A 14116-nucleotide genomic window follows, 5' to 3' on the forward strand; every position below is an offset into this window, starting at 1 on the left:
GAGCTCTTATGGTTATAACATTCAAGGGGAAGTGTTATGAACCGATTTGTGAATGTCATAGCCAAATAGACATATTTTCTTTCTACTTAGACAGTTTCATTTTCTTTGTATGTGTAGGATTTCCTTTTCCTAATCACTTTAGGATTTGTATACTTTCCATTTATCTATGACGGTCTATTGTAATTCCCTATATATATAAAGGGCTCCATAATTATGACATATAAACAATCTCTTTCTCCCATTTATTTATAACATTTAGGGGGTTTTGAAAGAGGTATGAAAAAAAATACAATTTTAAGATTTTGATGATTGGTTGGAATGTAGTTTAAAATTTTGTGCAGCACAAAGTACAATTTTGTCCGTATAACTTTTTTAGAGATGTAACTGTTGTAGCTGTATAATAAAATATTATTTTAGTAAGTAGGGATTTTATAGCCAAATTTTATTTTTATGGTTGCAATTTTTTAAAAATAACTTATATCATAATCGACAATTTTAAAGATTATTGATAGGACTACGTACAATGGAGTAGTTGAAACTCTTATTCGACAATTGAAATCATTGTAAAAGATAGCTGAATTTTTTTTAAATGCATATTTGGATTAAACGGAGTTGAAAAATTCAATTAGACACATGTCATTTTCAAAATGTTTTTGATATTTTTATTTTTTCATAATTACTGAAATAAGTAATCTGATTATTAATTAAATAATTGGTTTTTGATATTTTTATTTTTTAAATAGAGCGTAAAGTTGAATGTATGTTGAATGATGACGTAGGAGAAAAAAAAGATAACGTGGAAAGTTAAAAACTTGAAATACAAAAAAAGTGTTGAATGTCGTAACCGTACATAGTCTGATAGTTAAAGCTAGAAAATAACTACAGTTAATAACTTTGTGTGTTCATATACAATAAATGTTATTTCACTCATATTTTTGGCATCCATCTTAATTTCACTCTTTTTGGCATCTATCTTAGTTTTATTTATTGTATCAATAAATGTTAGTTTCGTTTGCATCCAAAACTTGTGAGGACTCCAAACGTGATAGTTGAGTTTTTCTATGTAACTGCTTGTAAATTTATTATTTTATTATGAACATTAACATTAGGGGTTTTAAATTAATCTATAGTTTCTTATGAATTTGAAATTTCGGAATATGTTTATTTTCTTCTAGATAATCAAATTATGTCTATAAACATCGATTCTATTAGGATAACCAATACCATTGCTCAATATTTCAAATCTGAACATGTTATATTCAAAAAGATTTTTTTTCTTTTGTTATTATTGATTATTTACAAAAAATATGAGAAGATGATATTTAAAAATTGCGAGCTTACTAAAAAAATCATTGACCAAAAAGTAAGTCTCTGCCGAATTAACTAGAACCCGTTGGGTCAATTTTTACGTTTTAGTCAAAGGTCTTAAATTAAAAACCATAACTTTTGTTTCTTTCTCAGCCTCCTCGACCTTGTACCCGTATAAAACGTTTATCTATCCTCCTTCACAATCAGTCAGCTCTGTATTCCTCTCTCTTATTATTTCTCTTGTTGGTAAAAATGGAAGTGAGAGGTCCAGTGATGTGCGTGTTGTTGATGTGTTACATCTTTGGTCATATAATAACAAGTCATAACAGTTGCTTTATCGAAGCCGGGAGCTCGTCTAAATACGGAGATCTTGAAATCGAGAAGAAGTTAAGGACAATTAACAAACCCGCCGTCAAGATCATCAAGGTTAATTCATAATCTTTTCGTACTTACATATACAAGCATACAGCTAAATTTTATATAATGAACTCTATATTTATGGTTGGAAACGATAGACTATTCATGGAGAAAAATACGGATGCGTGGATTTCGTCAAGCAACCAGCATTTGATCACCCTTCTATGAAAAATCACACATACCATTACAAGGTACAACTTTGGATCCATCCGCTATAAATGTAAATTCTTTGAAAATTGTACATTTGAAGAAAAATACAATAATCCTTTTATGTCATGTCTTAGATGCGTCCGATATCCCATCCCGATGAAAAGAGAAAAAGAGAGACAAACAACACTGGATTTGGTTACTTATGGGAGAATGGTGTGGGTTGTCCCATTGGTACGGTCCCTATACGAAGAATCACCAAAGACGATATCTTGGGATTAAACTCGTTAGAGGATATATATACACCTCGTAGTTCTTACAACACTACTACCTACGGTACTAGTGACCCGTATTACGACCAACATCATGTAAGTTACTTCTTCTAGTTAAATAACCTAATTACCGAATGAATGTTTGATGTATATATATATATATATATTTATAATAAGTAGTATGTTTGGATACTGAGTGAAAATAATTTGGATTAGTTTGCGGTGGGTCGGACACCGAACAAAGGAATGGTCTTCAATGGAGCAACAATGGAACTGTGTATAACCGCCCCTAAGGTTAAGCCTAGCCAATTCAGTAGTGCTCGGCTTCACATTCAGATGGGAGACGATTTCATACAAATGGGTATAACTGTAAGTTATTTACTTTTCCACTATATAGTACGTACACTACAAGCCCCAGTTACTACGCTATTTGTATTTTGTACTTTGATAAATAATTTTAAAATACACTATATATGTATAATGTATTCAGGTAAATCCATTACTGTACAAGGATGACCAACCTCGGCTTTTCGTCTATACAAAAGTAAGACCGAGGCCACGTACGGCCAGCCCTTGTTAGTAAATTCTCGTTCATATATATGTGACGTGACAAATATGTATATCGATGAGACAGGCCGGTGGACAACAATGTTACAATCACCAATGTGACGTAGGAATGATAAGTGTTCGTGAAGATTATCCAATGGGCATGTCAATGCTGCCAGCTTCTGAACGTGGTGCTAAGACAAGTTATTTCAGCTCATTCGGCTTAATCAAGGTTGGCTTCATTCTTAGATTATGCTTCTGTGTATTTATTACATTATTCATTCTCATTAACTTCTTGTTAGCTGTCAATACGATTCATAATTCAGTCAGTATAGTTACTCTGTCTACTAATCATTTTGTTGGCACCAGGACAAAGCAAATGGGAACTGGTGGTTTGAGTTTGGTACAGACGCAGAAGAAATTGGTTTCTGGCCGTCGAATTTGTTTCGCCAAAGCTCTGGAAACTACGTCGAGTGGGGAGGAGAAGTGTTCACCGCATCACTACCTGGTCCTCAAATGGGATATGGAATTTTTCCATTTGAACATATACGTTACGATGCATATGTTAAACGTGTAGCCATACTCGATGATAATTATAACTTTGATACTAAAGTGGATTATATGGAATCATTTTCGGACGATAATGCAGGATACAAAGTGATCGACTTCGTAAAGTCTGAATTCCAAGAAGCCGGTCATATAATATTTTATGGTGGTCCAGGACTCGATCATTAATTAAAAAATTTGGTCTATATTGTATCTATAATTTTAGTGTTATTGGCATATGTATTCTTGAAATTGTCGCATAAAATAAAAATTTCAGAATACTTACTATGCATCTCTTTTGAATCCTAAAAGAAAAATTTGCTTGTATACACAAAACTCTCTCCACATTTACAAAATTTCTGAAAAAAAAATCTCTACAAATTTTATGAATCTATTAATTAAAAAATTATATCAAAGACTCTTCTAATTATATCCAAATTCCGTTAATGGAAATTTCCCAACTTAACTCATAATTTTTTTGAAAAAAAAAATTATATTATTAATTCAATCAAATGCAAAAAGTTATCTACAAAATAGTGAAACTAACGCAAAAAAAAGAACATACTTTGACGATTAAAACATTGAGAGGTCTTAATGTAATTATGAAATCTGCTTACTAGACTTTATTTGAAGCCTACGTCATAACTTAATCTTATAATTAAACTAGATATGGACCTGTGCGTTGGACTGGAGTTTTGATATTTTAATTTAAAATTATTTCAAAATTTAGAGTTCAAAATCCACCCTATATACCTCGACTATGTAACTTTGTTTTACTTTAACAAAGAGCATAATAGTAGTATTAGACTTTTTGAATAGAATAAGCTTTATTTTTAAAAGATTAGTTTTCTTAATGAAAACAAATTATTAAAACAATAGAAAAAAACAAAAAATATATATATATTAACTTTAAAACAATATCAATTGAACTTGAGTATGTGGTTTTTTCTGAAAATTGTCACTTTTATTTCTGATTTTTTTTTCGCTTACCAAATTTGAATAAATTGAAAAACCTCAAGTATTAAATTAAGTAATATAATAAATTTATCAAACATTAAAACATAGTATATAGTATAAATACCATTATGTGTTTATAAACTTTTGAAACTCTAAAACTTCGATACGAAGATTGAAAATCTCATTCTTTAAGGTTTATCTCAAAGAAATAATTTTCACACATACAATTGAATGCATACATTTGAGAATATGTTTCAATCCTTGTTATGATGAGTTTTTTTATTTGTTACAATAAATTATTAGATAAAATTTATGACCACACAAATAATATTAACAAATTATTATATCTGAGTATATGAGGTTTACTTCTTATCGGATTGCTTCATTTGTTTTTGAACCATCTTCATCAAATATTACAACAATTATAGAATCATTTCCATCATCTACTATTACTTCAATTCTAAAAATGATTTGATGTTATTTTAAACTTAAATAATCTATAAAATATATATAATAAAAACATGAAATTAATGAATAATACCTCAAAACTTTAACAAGTCATGCACATTTTTTTGACATAAAGCGCCTATACTGATTTTCTTAATTGTGTTAAAAATTTGTTAGAACCTCATTTTTAAATCAGCAATCGAAATAAAATCATAATTCAAATACAATTTAGTCTCTGAAAACGTTAACAAACCAATTACACTTTGATAAATCTTGATCAAAACACTTGTCATGATAAGAGAAATGTTATCACTTTCATAGCATGATATTTATTAAAATTTCTTAAAAGAATTAGACTAATTAATAGTTTAAAAAGCTACTTTCCTAACAATAAATAGTTTGTTGTATCTTTCAGTGGAGAAATTTTTCATAATTTCAAAATAGAAAATTTTCAGAAGATATTTGGAAAATTGTTGTTTCAGACATGCAATTTTTTGTTCTATTAGTAAGTCTTATTTGAAATTTATGATCAGATATTTTGTAGTTCTTAACGCAATCTTTTTTTTTTAATTTAAATATATTAATATCAACCCGTTAAACGGGAAATTTGAAAACGGTTACAAGGCCGACAAAAGTTCCCGAGTCTATGTATTACAAGAATAGTTTCGCCCACCCACTAAACCCGGCACGTTCCACTATCTTGATTTTAAAATCCTAAGGAATCAGTTTCCTGTTCTCAACCTTCAGCCATAGCCATAAATAGGTGAGGTTCTCCTCGTTGCCTCGGATGCCAGGACTATCAATGTCGCCTTAGGAATAGCTAGGTCTTGGTGATCGCCTCGAAACTTATAACTGCATCAATCAAATACGCGCCAAGTGCTAAAGGAGATGGGTATAGAACACAAACCATGTGAAGATCGCTCCATAACCCCTGTACAAACTCCAGCAGCACTGAAACCGACTAAGTGCAAAGATCGGTGAGGACCTCATACCTGGCCGGTGAGCAGAAAGACGGGAACGGAATGACGTCTAATAATCGATCTATAACTCGCTCCATAACCTGCAAAGACAATCTGGAGACACTACCGCAACAAGAGTCCCACGGCAAGACAAACTCACGGCACTGGGATGCGCCTCGCAGACGACTGATCCACCGGAAGGAAGTATAACTTCTCAGACCACAAGAAGCAACCAAGCCTCCGTCAGTCGCCTCCTCCGAGAACCGAAGAAAGGACAGCCTTTGATGTTGAAACGCTGAACCGGTGGCACAGTTTCAGCAACACAAACCAAACCAGAGCAAGCAACGACCCGACGAACAAGTCGACAATGTTCAATCGGGAAACTCAAAACCGACTAACGGGAAGAGAAATCTTGTTGAGATGGGGCCGCAGAACCGCCTCGGAGAAGCCATAGACGACTCACTCCGACACCGCGATTGTTCGATCTAGTTGCCAAGGATCGTATGTTTGTGTGCAAAGCTTTGAATAAAACAGTACCTTCGTTTTATTTATTTCTTAACTTATGAGATCAACATACATTATAGATCTCTTTATATAGGAACTCTTAACTTGTCCTAATACACTTGAGACTAGGAAACTTATCTTTATCCTAATCTATAAGTTATTCTACTTTCCTTAATGAATAACTTGTATCCTAAGCTATCTTATTGAAGCTTATCCACAACATTCTCCCTTCTAAGCTTCAAATCATTTTCACTTAGGTCTTGAACTTGAATCTTTTCTCTCATCTCCTTAAACTTGATTCTTGCTAAGGCTTTAGTTAGGATGTCCGCTTTCTGTTCGACTCCGGGTACGTGCTCAATGTCGATCTCGTCTTGTTCCACACGTTCTCGTATGAAATGGAAGCGTTTATGGATATGCTTGCTTCGACGGTGAAAAACAGGATTCTTAGCCAGTGCAATAGCTGATTTATTATCCACACGAATCATTGTCTTTTCCATCTCTTTTCCTGTGATTTCCCTCCCCTAGTCTTGAAGCCAAATAGCTTGTTTAGCAGCTTCAGTTGCGGCCATAAACTCCGCTTCACACGAAGATAATGCCACTGTGTCTTGCTTCTGAGAACACCAAGTGATTGGCGTTTCTCCTAGGCAGAACAAATGACCTGTTGTGCTTCTTCCATCGTCGGGATCGGTGTTGTGACTACTGTCACTATATCCAATGAGCTTCTTGGATCCTCCTTGCTTGAATGATAAGCCGTAACCAACTGTTCCTCTCAAGTATCTTAGGATTTGTTTCAATGTTTTGCCGTGTGAAATTCTAGGAGAATGCAAATATCTACTTAGGATGCCAACCGAGAAAGCCATGTCAGGTCGTGTATGCATAAGATATCTGAGGCATCCGATTCTTCTTCGATAGAGTGTTGCATCAATCTCCGGTTCATCCATTCCTTTGGAGAGTTGTAGACCAAACTCCATTGGTATACAAGTTGAGTTGCAGTCATCCATTGCAGCTTCCTTTAGTATACGTTGAGCATAGGCTTCTTGTTTGATCGTGATGCAGCCCGAACTCTGTTTAACTTCTAACCCAAGGTAATAGGTTAGCAGACCCAAATCGGACATCTCAAAGTTACTCGACATATCCTTCTTGAACTCTTTTATTTCTTTTACAGAAGTTCCAGTCACAAAGAGATCATCAACGTAGATCGCCACTATAAGTAATTTACCTCCATCTTCTCTTCGATACACAGAACTCTCCTTTGAGCACTTCTTGAACTTTAGTCGTTTCAGGATCTGATCAAGCTTTGTGTTCCAAGCTCGTGGAGCTTGTCTTAGACCATAAAGCGCTTTAGAGAGTTTGAAAACCTTATGTTCATCTCCCTTCTTTTCAAACCCTTCAGGTTGTGAAACGTAAACATCTTCATTCAACTCACCGTGTAGGAAAGCTGTTTTGACATCTAAATGATGGATCTCCCACTGATTTGCAGCAGCTAAGCCAATTAGAAGTCTTATCGTCTCTAGTCTGGCTACAGGGGCAAATACCTCGTCAAAGTCGATACCTTGTTCTTGTACATATCCTTTTGCCACAAGACGAGCTTTGAACTTGTTGATAGATCCATCTGCGTTTCTTTTTATTTTAAACACCCATTTGAGGCCAATGATCTTGACTCCGTCTGGTCTATCTACTAACGTCCAAGTGTGATTTTTGTTGATGCTTTCTATCTCGTCTTCACACGCGCCTGTCCATTGCTTATTGTTCTTTGCTTCTCGAAAACTAGTAGGTTCTTCATTGATTGAGTGTAGCAGCAACTCACATTCTACTTCTGCAAGCAAGATATAGTCGTCAAGATGGCTAGGTTTGTTTGTTTGACGAGTTGATCTTCTTGTTGCATGAGTTTTAGCTCCCTCACTTATTTGATCTTCGGCGTGTGTTTGCTCTGTTCCATCTTCTTGTTGCTCTGTTTCTTGATGTTCTGTTTCTTCGGCAGCATCCTCTTGATTAGCACCTATTACAAACGGACCTTTGCCTTCGTCCAGTGTTGTTCCCCAAGCCATATGAAAGTTACCAGAGTTGCTTTCTTCTATATCTGCTCCCTTCCAATTCCAAGCTACATCTTCATTGAAAATTACGTCTCGGCTTACTACAACCCTCTTAGTAGTAGGGTTGTAAAGTCGATAAGCTTTCGAGCCAGGCTCGATCCCAAGATGAACGAGAGCTTGTGAGCGATCATCTAATTTTCTTAAATGGACCGAGTCCACTTTTTCATGTGCAACACAACCAAACACTCTAATGTGTCCAATGCTAGGTTTTCTTCCTTTCAAGCTCTCGTATGGCGTCTGATTCATTAGAGCTCTGGTAGGAACACGATTGATAATATACGTAGCGTGACGTACTGCTTCTCCCCACATGTAATTAGGAACTTTGGTTGCTTTCAACATACTTCTGGTCATCTCCATGAGAGTTCGGTTTCTCCTTTCAACCACTCCGTTTTGTTGCGGAGAGTAGGGGGCAGTAAGATGGCGTTTGATGCCACTTTTGTTACAGAACTCTAGAAACTGACGGGACGTAAATTCTCCTCCTCTGTCCGTACGAAGCGTTCCTATTGATTTCTTTACTTCTTTTTCAATAAAGGATTTAAAATCTTTAAATCTCTCAAACGCTTCGCTCTTTTCTTTCATTAAGATGGACCACATATATCTTGTGCAATCATCGATTATCACAAAAATATATCGATTCTGAGATGGTGTAGTTGGAGAAATTGGCCCACACAGATCCGCATGTAGAAGCTCTAATGCAGTTGATGATCTGTACGGCGTTGCGTTCGGAAAGCTGTGTCTTGTCTGCTTGCCTACTAAGCATGAGTCGCACACCTGCTTTTCTTCTTGAATCTCTGGTAGGCCATGAACCATCTCTTTCGTCGCCATAGCCTTAATTGTCTTGAAACTTATGTGACCAAGGCGTGCGTGCCATCTCCATGGTTCCTCTTTTAGCTTTGTAAGAAGACATACGGGTTTACCTACCTTGAGAGATATCTTATAAAGTCGATTAGAGGACCTAAGAACCTTAGTCAGTAGTCTCCCGTTTGGATCCCTCAAAGTTAGATAGTTTTCCCGCATTCTAACAACGCAGCCTTGTTCAGTTGCTTGTCCTAAACTGAGAATGTTACTTCTCAGCTCAGGAATGTAGTAGATGTCTGTGAGAAGTCGTTGTTCACCCGTCTTGGCTTCAAACAATATTGATCCCTTTCCATCGATATCAACACAAGATCCATCTCCGAATCTCACCCTTCCTTTGATATTATGGTTTAGCTCAGAAAAATATGATTTCTCACCAGTCATGTGATTGCTGGCACCATTGTCTAAGTACCACTCACCATCTTCTTTCTTGCTTGGATCAAAAGCTTTAGGTAACACTTTTTCTTCGTTTAAGAACACCACTTCATGCATGTAAAGTGCGACGTCTGCAGTTTCAGTTTCATTCTGATTGAGCTCTTGATTTTCTTCTTTCTTCTCAGGGCACACTGACTTGAAGTGACCTTTTTTCTTGCAATTGAAACAGGTGATCTGCGAGTAATCTTTCTTTCCCTTTGTCCACTCTGCAGAGCTGCCTCTTCTGCGTCCTCTTCCTCTGTCCCCTCTGCCACGGCCACGACTTGAACCTCTCCCTTGTCCTTTCGAGTTCTGATCATATGATCCTTCTGAACTTGAGAATAGCAGGCTGTTTTGTTGATCGTTTGGTGTATTCCCTTTAATGCGTTCTTCATACGCTTTAATTCTTCCAACAACATCTTCATACTTGATTGTATTTAGATCCAACATCTGCTCGAGAGAAGCCACCATCATAATGTACTTATTGTGAGGAAGACTATTTAAGAACTTCTTTACAAGTTTCGGTTCGTCAATACTTTGTCCTAACGAGGCCGCTTTAGAAGAGAGTTCAGATAACTTTCCTGAGAAGGTATCAACAGACTCGTCGTCATTCATCTTTAAGCGGTCAAATTCGTTCATCAACGTCTGCAGCCGAGCTTCCTTTACACGATCTGCGCCAAGGTTTCTTGCTTTTATGGCTCCCCATATTTCTTTAGGAGATGCACATTCGCCTACCTGCAGTATCACGTTCTCGGGTATTGATTGAAACAGAAGAACAGTAGCAAAATCATTCTTGTCCCCTTCGTTCGTGCCTGGTTCGATCGCCTCCCATACTTTGTGAAAACGCAACAGGACCTTCATTCGCATTGTCCAAACCGTGTAGTTGGTTGAGCTTAACATTGGACAGACAACAGTGCCAGGGATTCCTTCTCTTTTCCCTAATATCTTCGTGTCCACCAATGCCATTGGATCAGCCATTGAATTTTTTTTTTTTTTTTTTTTTTTTTTAAAAAAAACAAAACACAGAACCTGTAGCTCTGATACCAAATCTAGTTGCCAAGGATCGTATGTTTGTGTGCAAAGCTTTTAATAAAACAGTACCTTCGTTTTATTTATTTCTTAACTTATGAGATCAACATACATTATAGATCTCTTTATATAGGAACTCTTAACTTGTCCTAATACACTTGAGACTAGGAAACTTATCTTTATCCTAATCTATAAGTTATTCTACTTTCCTTAATGAATAACTTGTATCCTAAGCTATCTTATTGAAGCTTATCCACAACATTCGACACCCACACGCCACCACCACAAGCTCCAACACACGCCGGCAGCTAGGGCTAAAGACGCGCCTCCGAGTAACCGGATCTCCAGAGCTCCATGGCCGGAGAAAGATAAAGCTCGTTAACCCAAGACACCAAGGAGGAAACGGAAACTCCACTTCAACCGCCTCTCACCCTTAGCCCAGGCGAAGCCGTATCATGACCGTGACTGAGACCAAAAGGAGAGCCAAGAACACGCCTCCCACGCGCCGTCACTCCTCCAGGAGACTTAAGGGATCTCCTGTATAACCCTAAAATCCGACTCCTGCAACAGAAACCACCACCAAACCCGCGTCGAGAACTCCAACATCCAGCTGAACCTCGCCAGAACGGGAACCTTCTCTGCAGCGAAGACGAACTCCGGCGAAGCCTCCAAACGCAGAGCACTGACAAAACGGGGAGATAGACGGCGACTGAGAAGAAGCAAATCGAAAACAGAGAAGAGGGAGAGGAAGACCCGCCGAGCCGGACACACACACGCTAACACGCGGCACCAGTCGGAGGATGAACGAGATCTACTTTTGTGTCGTCCTAAACGAGAGGATAAGATAGAGAGAGGTTTCTGTCAAATGTACTTTCTTAATGCAATCTTGCACATTAGAATTACATATTTCAAGTAGATTTGTTTCATCTCGAAACTTTTCAAAAAGAGAATGATGCACATAATTTTAAATTTTTATTTTTCTATATTCTAAAAAAATTAATTTTAATAATTAAAATATATAATATTTTGATAATAAAATAAAATATTTACCTTCTCATTTAGTAGCAGAAAGTTCATTCCTATAAGTTTGTTCTTATTTTTAAAATTTATTATTCTTGCTTACGTTATATTTTCCTTGTATCCAGTATTTTGTTTGGTAAAATATAAATGTGAGTATTGGTACTTCTTGTTTATTTTCTGTTTAGGACCTTAGAAAAGAAAAATTTCTATCACATAATCTTCTACAATTGTTTTTTACTTTGGATTTTAGAGAAAAAATACTATCAAATAATTATCTCCAGTTACTATTAAATAACTTAAATTTATTTATTTTTAATTTCATTTTTCTTAATACCACTACTATTTTTACAAATTCATTTTTGCTAATTGAATAATCTTTAATATCTTTTGTTAAGGATTTATAAAAAATAAAACTACTATCAAATAATCAATTCATTTTTGCTAATTGAATAATCTTTAATATCTTTTGTTAAGGATTTATAAAAAATAAAACTACTATCAAATAATCTTTTACAATTTCTTTTTGTTTAGGATTTTAAAAAAAAAAAAAAAAAATTATGATGACATAATATTTTGCAATTATCTCTTATTTATAATTTTATAAAATAAAATTACTATCAAATTTTTATATTTAATTTCTATTAAATAAAATTAAATTGAGTATTTTAGTTCGTTTTTAATATCATTACTATTTATAATTTTTTAATTAAATAATATATCTTTTACTATTTAGAAAAAGGAAAATTACCATCAAATAATTTTTACAATTTGTTTGCTTAAGATTTGACAAAAGGATAACTACAATCACATTATATTGTACAATTATCTTTTGTTTATGATAGATAATTATAATAAAACATTTTTAGTTAATTTTTAATACATGTCACAATCTTAAAACATTTATTGCCATGTGTAGCAATCATGTTATTTAGCAACTTTGAAGAACCATGATTTATATAATAAGATTTTAAATTTAGGAAAACTAATTCAATTAAAATATTTAAATCATATATATATATAAAGAATTCTGAAATATGTTACTGAAATTTTAATACAATTATTTAATACTGAATAATTTGATTATTAAATTTAAAATATTTTATTAATAATTAAGTATTTTGAAGATTTTATGTGAAGTCTATTCAAGTAGATATCTTTAAAAAGTATATTTGATTATATCGACTTCTTTAAGAAGTCTAACGAAGAAAAGGTTTTGAGCTAATTGAAAATACTTCTTTATATGAAAAATTTAAACTTATGATCTCCCTCAAATGGCCTAACACAATTCTAATTTTTTTTGTGGTTCATGTCTTCCTCATAATTATCATTTTATTTCATGGCTTGATCTTTCCCTCCCAAAATTAAGATTTAGATATATAGATTAAAGATGTACTTTTACTTGTTTGTTTATACCAAAGTAAAATTTTATTTTCAAACACAATATAATCATTTATGATTTTGTTATTATTTTAGCTAAAAAATATAGTTCTACACAATATTTTATGATTGGAAGCTGCTTTTAATGTTTTAAGATACACAAATTTATCTGATCTTCAAAGCTTTCAAATCTGAACAAGATACAACAGACTTCATTAGCATACTTAGTTTGTAGTCCAAAATGCATAACACCAAAACTGGTAAGTTTCGTTCTTCACTAAATATTTGTTTAAATTTGTGTTTAATAATTGATTTATAATTATCTTTATTTTTGTTGCATATCTGTAATTTTTGTATATAAATTTTAATTATATCTTAAAATTAAGTTTCAAATGAAATGTTTGTTCTTGTGTGTTTGTGTTTTCTGTATATATATATATATATATATATATCAGGTCATCAAAAAATTTATACTTGAACCCGAAATAACATACTTCATTAGCATCAGGATAATTTATCTAAGTCATCAAGATTACGGACAATATAGCAAACTCCACCAAATATTTTAACATCAATTTTTTTTTGTAACAAATTCTCATAATAAATATTTGATTATAAAATATTTTGAATTTAACTTGTATATGTGTTTTTATAATATTGACTTGTAACTTTTAGGCTACTACTAAACATTAACTTTATATGTTTCATCCAATTGTTTAAAAATCCTAATCAAGATCATAAAGTAAGAAGGATAATAATCCATTGAGTAGCTAAACAAGAGATAATTATTTGTCAAGGAACATAAATTTAAATTTCTCATATTTAAAGTAAGAAGGATAATAATCAGTTAAACAAGAGATGATTATTGTCAAGGAACACAGATTTAAATTTCTCATATTTAATCGTGACACTGGGAGTTACTTTCAAATATTATCATTCAAAAACATTAAAATGAAATTATTTAATCAAGATGATTCGGTAATTGGGACTCAGACTTTATTTTGGAAATCACCTTGTACATAGAAAAATTCTTATCTTTCATCCTTGTAATGTATAACTAAGATTATCAAACAGTCGTCACAAAAGTTTGCTCCGTAAATATTTAGTAGACTTCAAACGAAATATCCGCTCATTAGCCAAGAGTCTAACCATATAAGAAATATGACTATTCCATAAAATTAACTTATTAACTTGTAAAATTTATTCATAAGAAAGACAATTCACA

The 14116-nt window shown here is 33.8% G+C and overlaps 1 protein-coding gene across 1 annotated transcript; it reads left to right on the plus strand.

Moving 5' to 3' along the window:
• The first annotated feature begins 1502 nt into the window (after nucleotides 1-1502).
• LOC106292981 lies at nucleotides 1503-3518 on the plus strand. Its single transcript, XM_013728679.1, has 7 exons — nucleotides 1503-1734; nucleotides 1824-1916; nucleotides 2010-2240; nucleotides 2361-2513; nucleotides 2635-2688; nucleotides 2779-2922; nucleotides 3060-3518. Exons 1-7 carry the CDS (start codon nucleotides 1561-1563, stop codon nucleotides 3423-3425), a joined length of 1215 nt encoding a protein of 404 aa, XP_013584133.1. The 5' UTR covers nucleotides 1503-1560; the 3' UTR covers nucleotides 3426-3518.
• Nucleotides 3519-14116: the final 10598 nt, after the last annotated feature.

The sequence above is a fragment of the Brassica oleracea genome, chromosome C1 (assembly GCF_000695525.1).
Source record: "Brassica oleracea var. oleracea cultivar TO1000 chromosome C1, BOL, whole genome shotgun sequence".
NCBI lineage: Eukaryota > Viridiplantae > Streptophyta > Magnoliopsida > Brassicales > Brassicaceae > Brassica > Brassica oleracea.

Excerpts from the sequence above, each read along its gene's own strand:
- LOC106292981 (XM_013728679.1), top strand. The coding sequence starts at position 1,561 with ATGGAAGTGAGAGGTCCAGTGATGTGCGTGTTGTTGATGTGTTACATC. Across the intron at positions 1,917-2,009 it reads ATCACACATACCATTACAAG|ATGCGTCCGATATCCCATCC; the intron begins GTACAACTTTGG and ends GTCATGTCTTAG. Across the intron at positions 2,923-3,059 it reads GCTCATTCGGCTTAATCAAG|GACAAAGCAAATGGGAACTG; the intron begins GTTGGCTTCATT and ends TGTTGGCACCAG.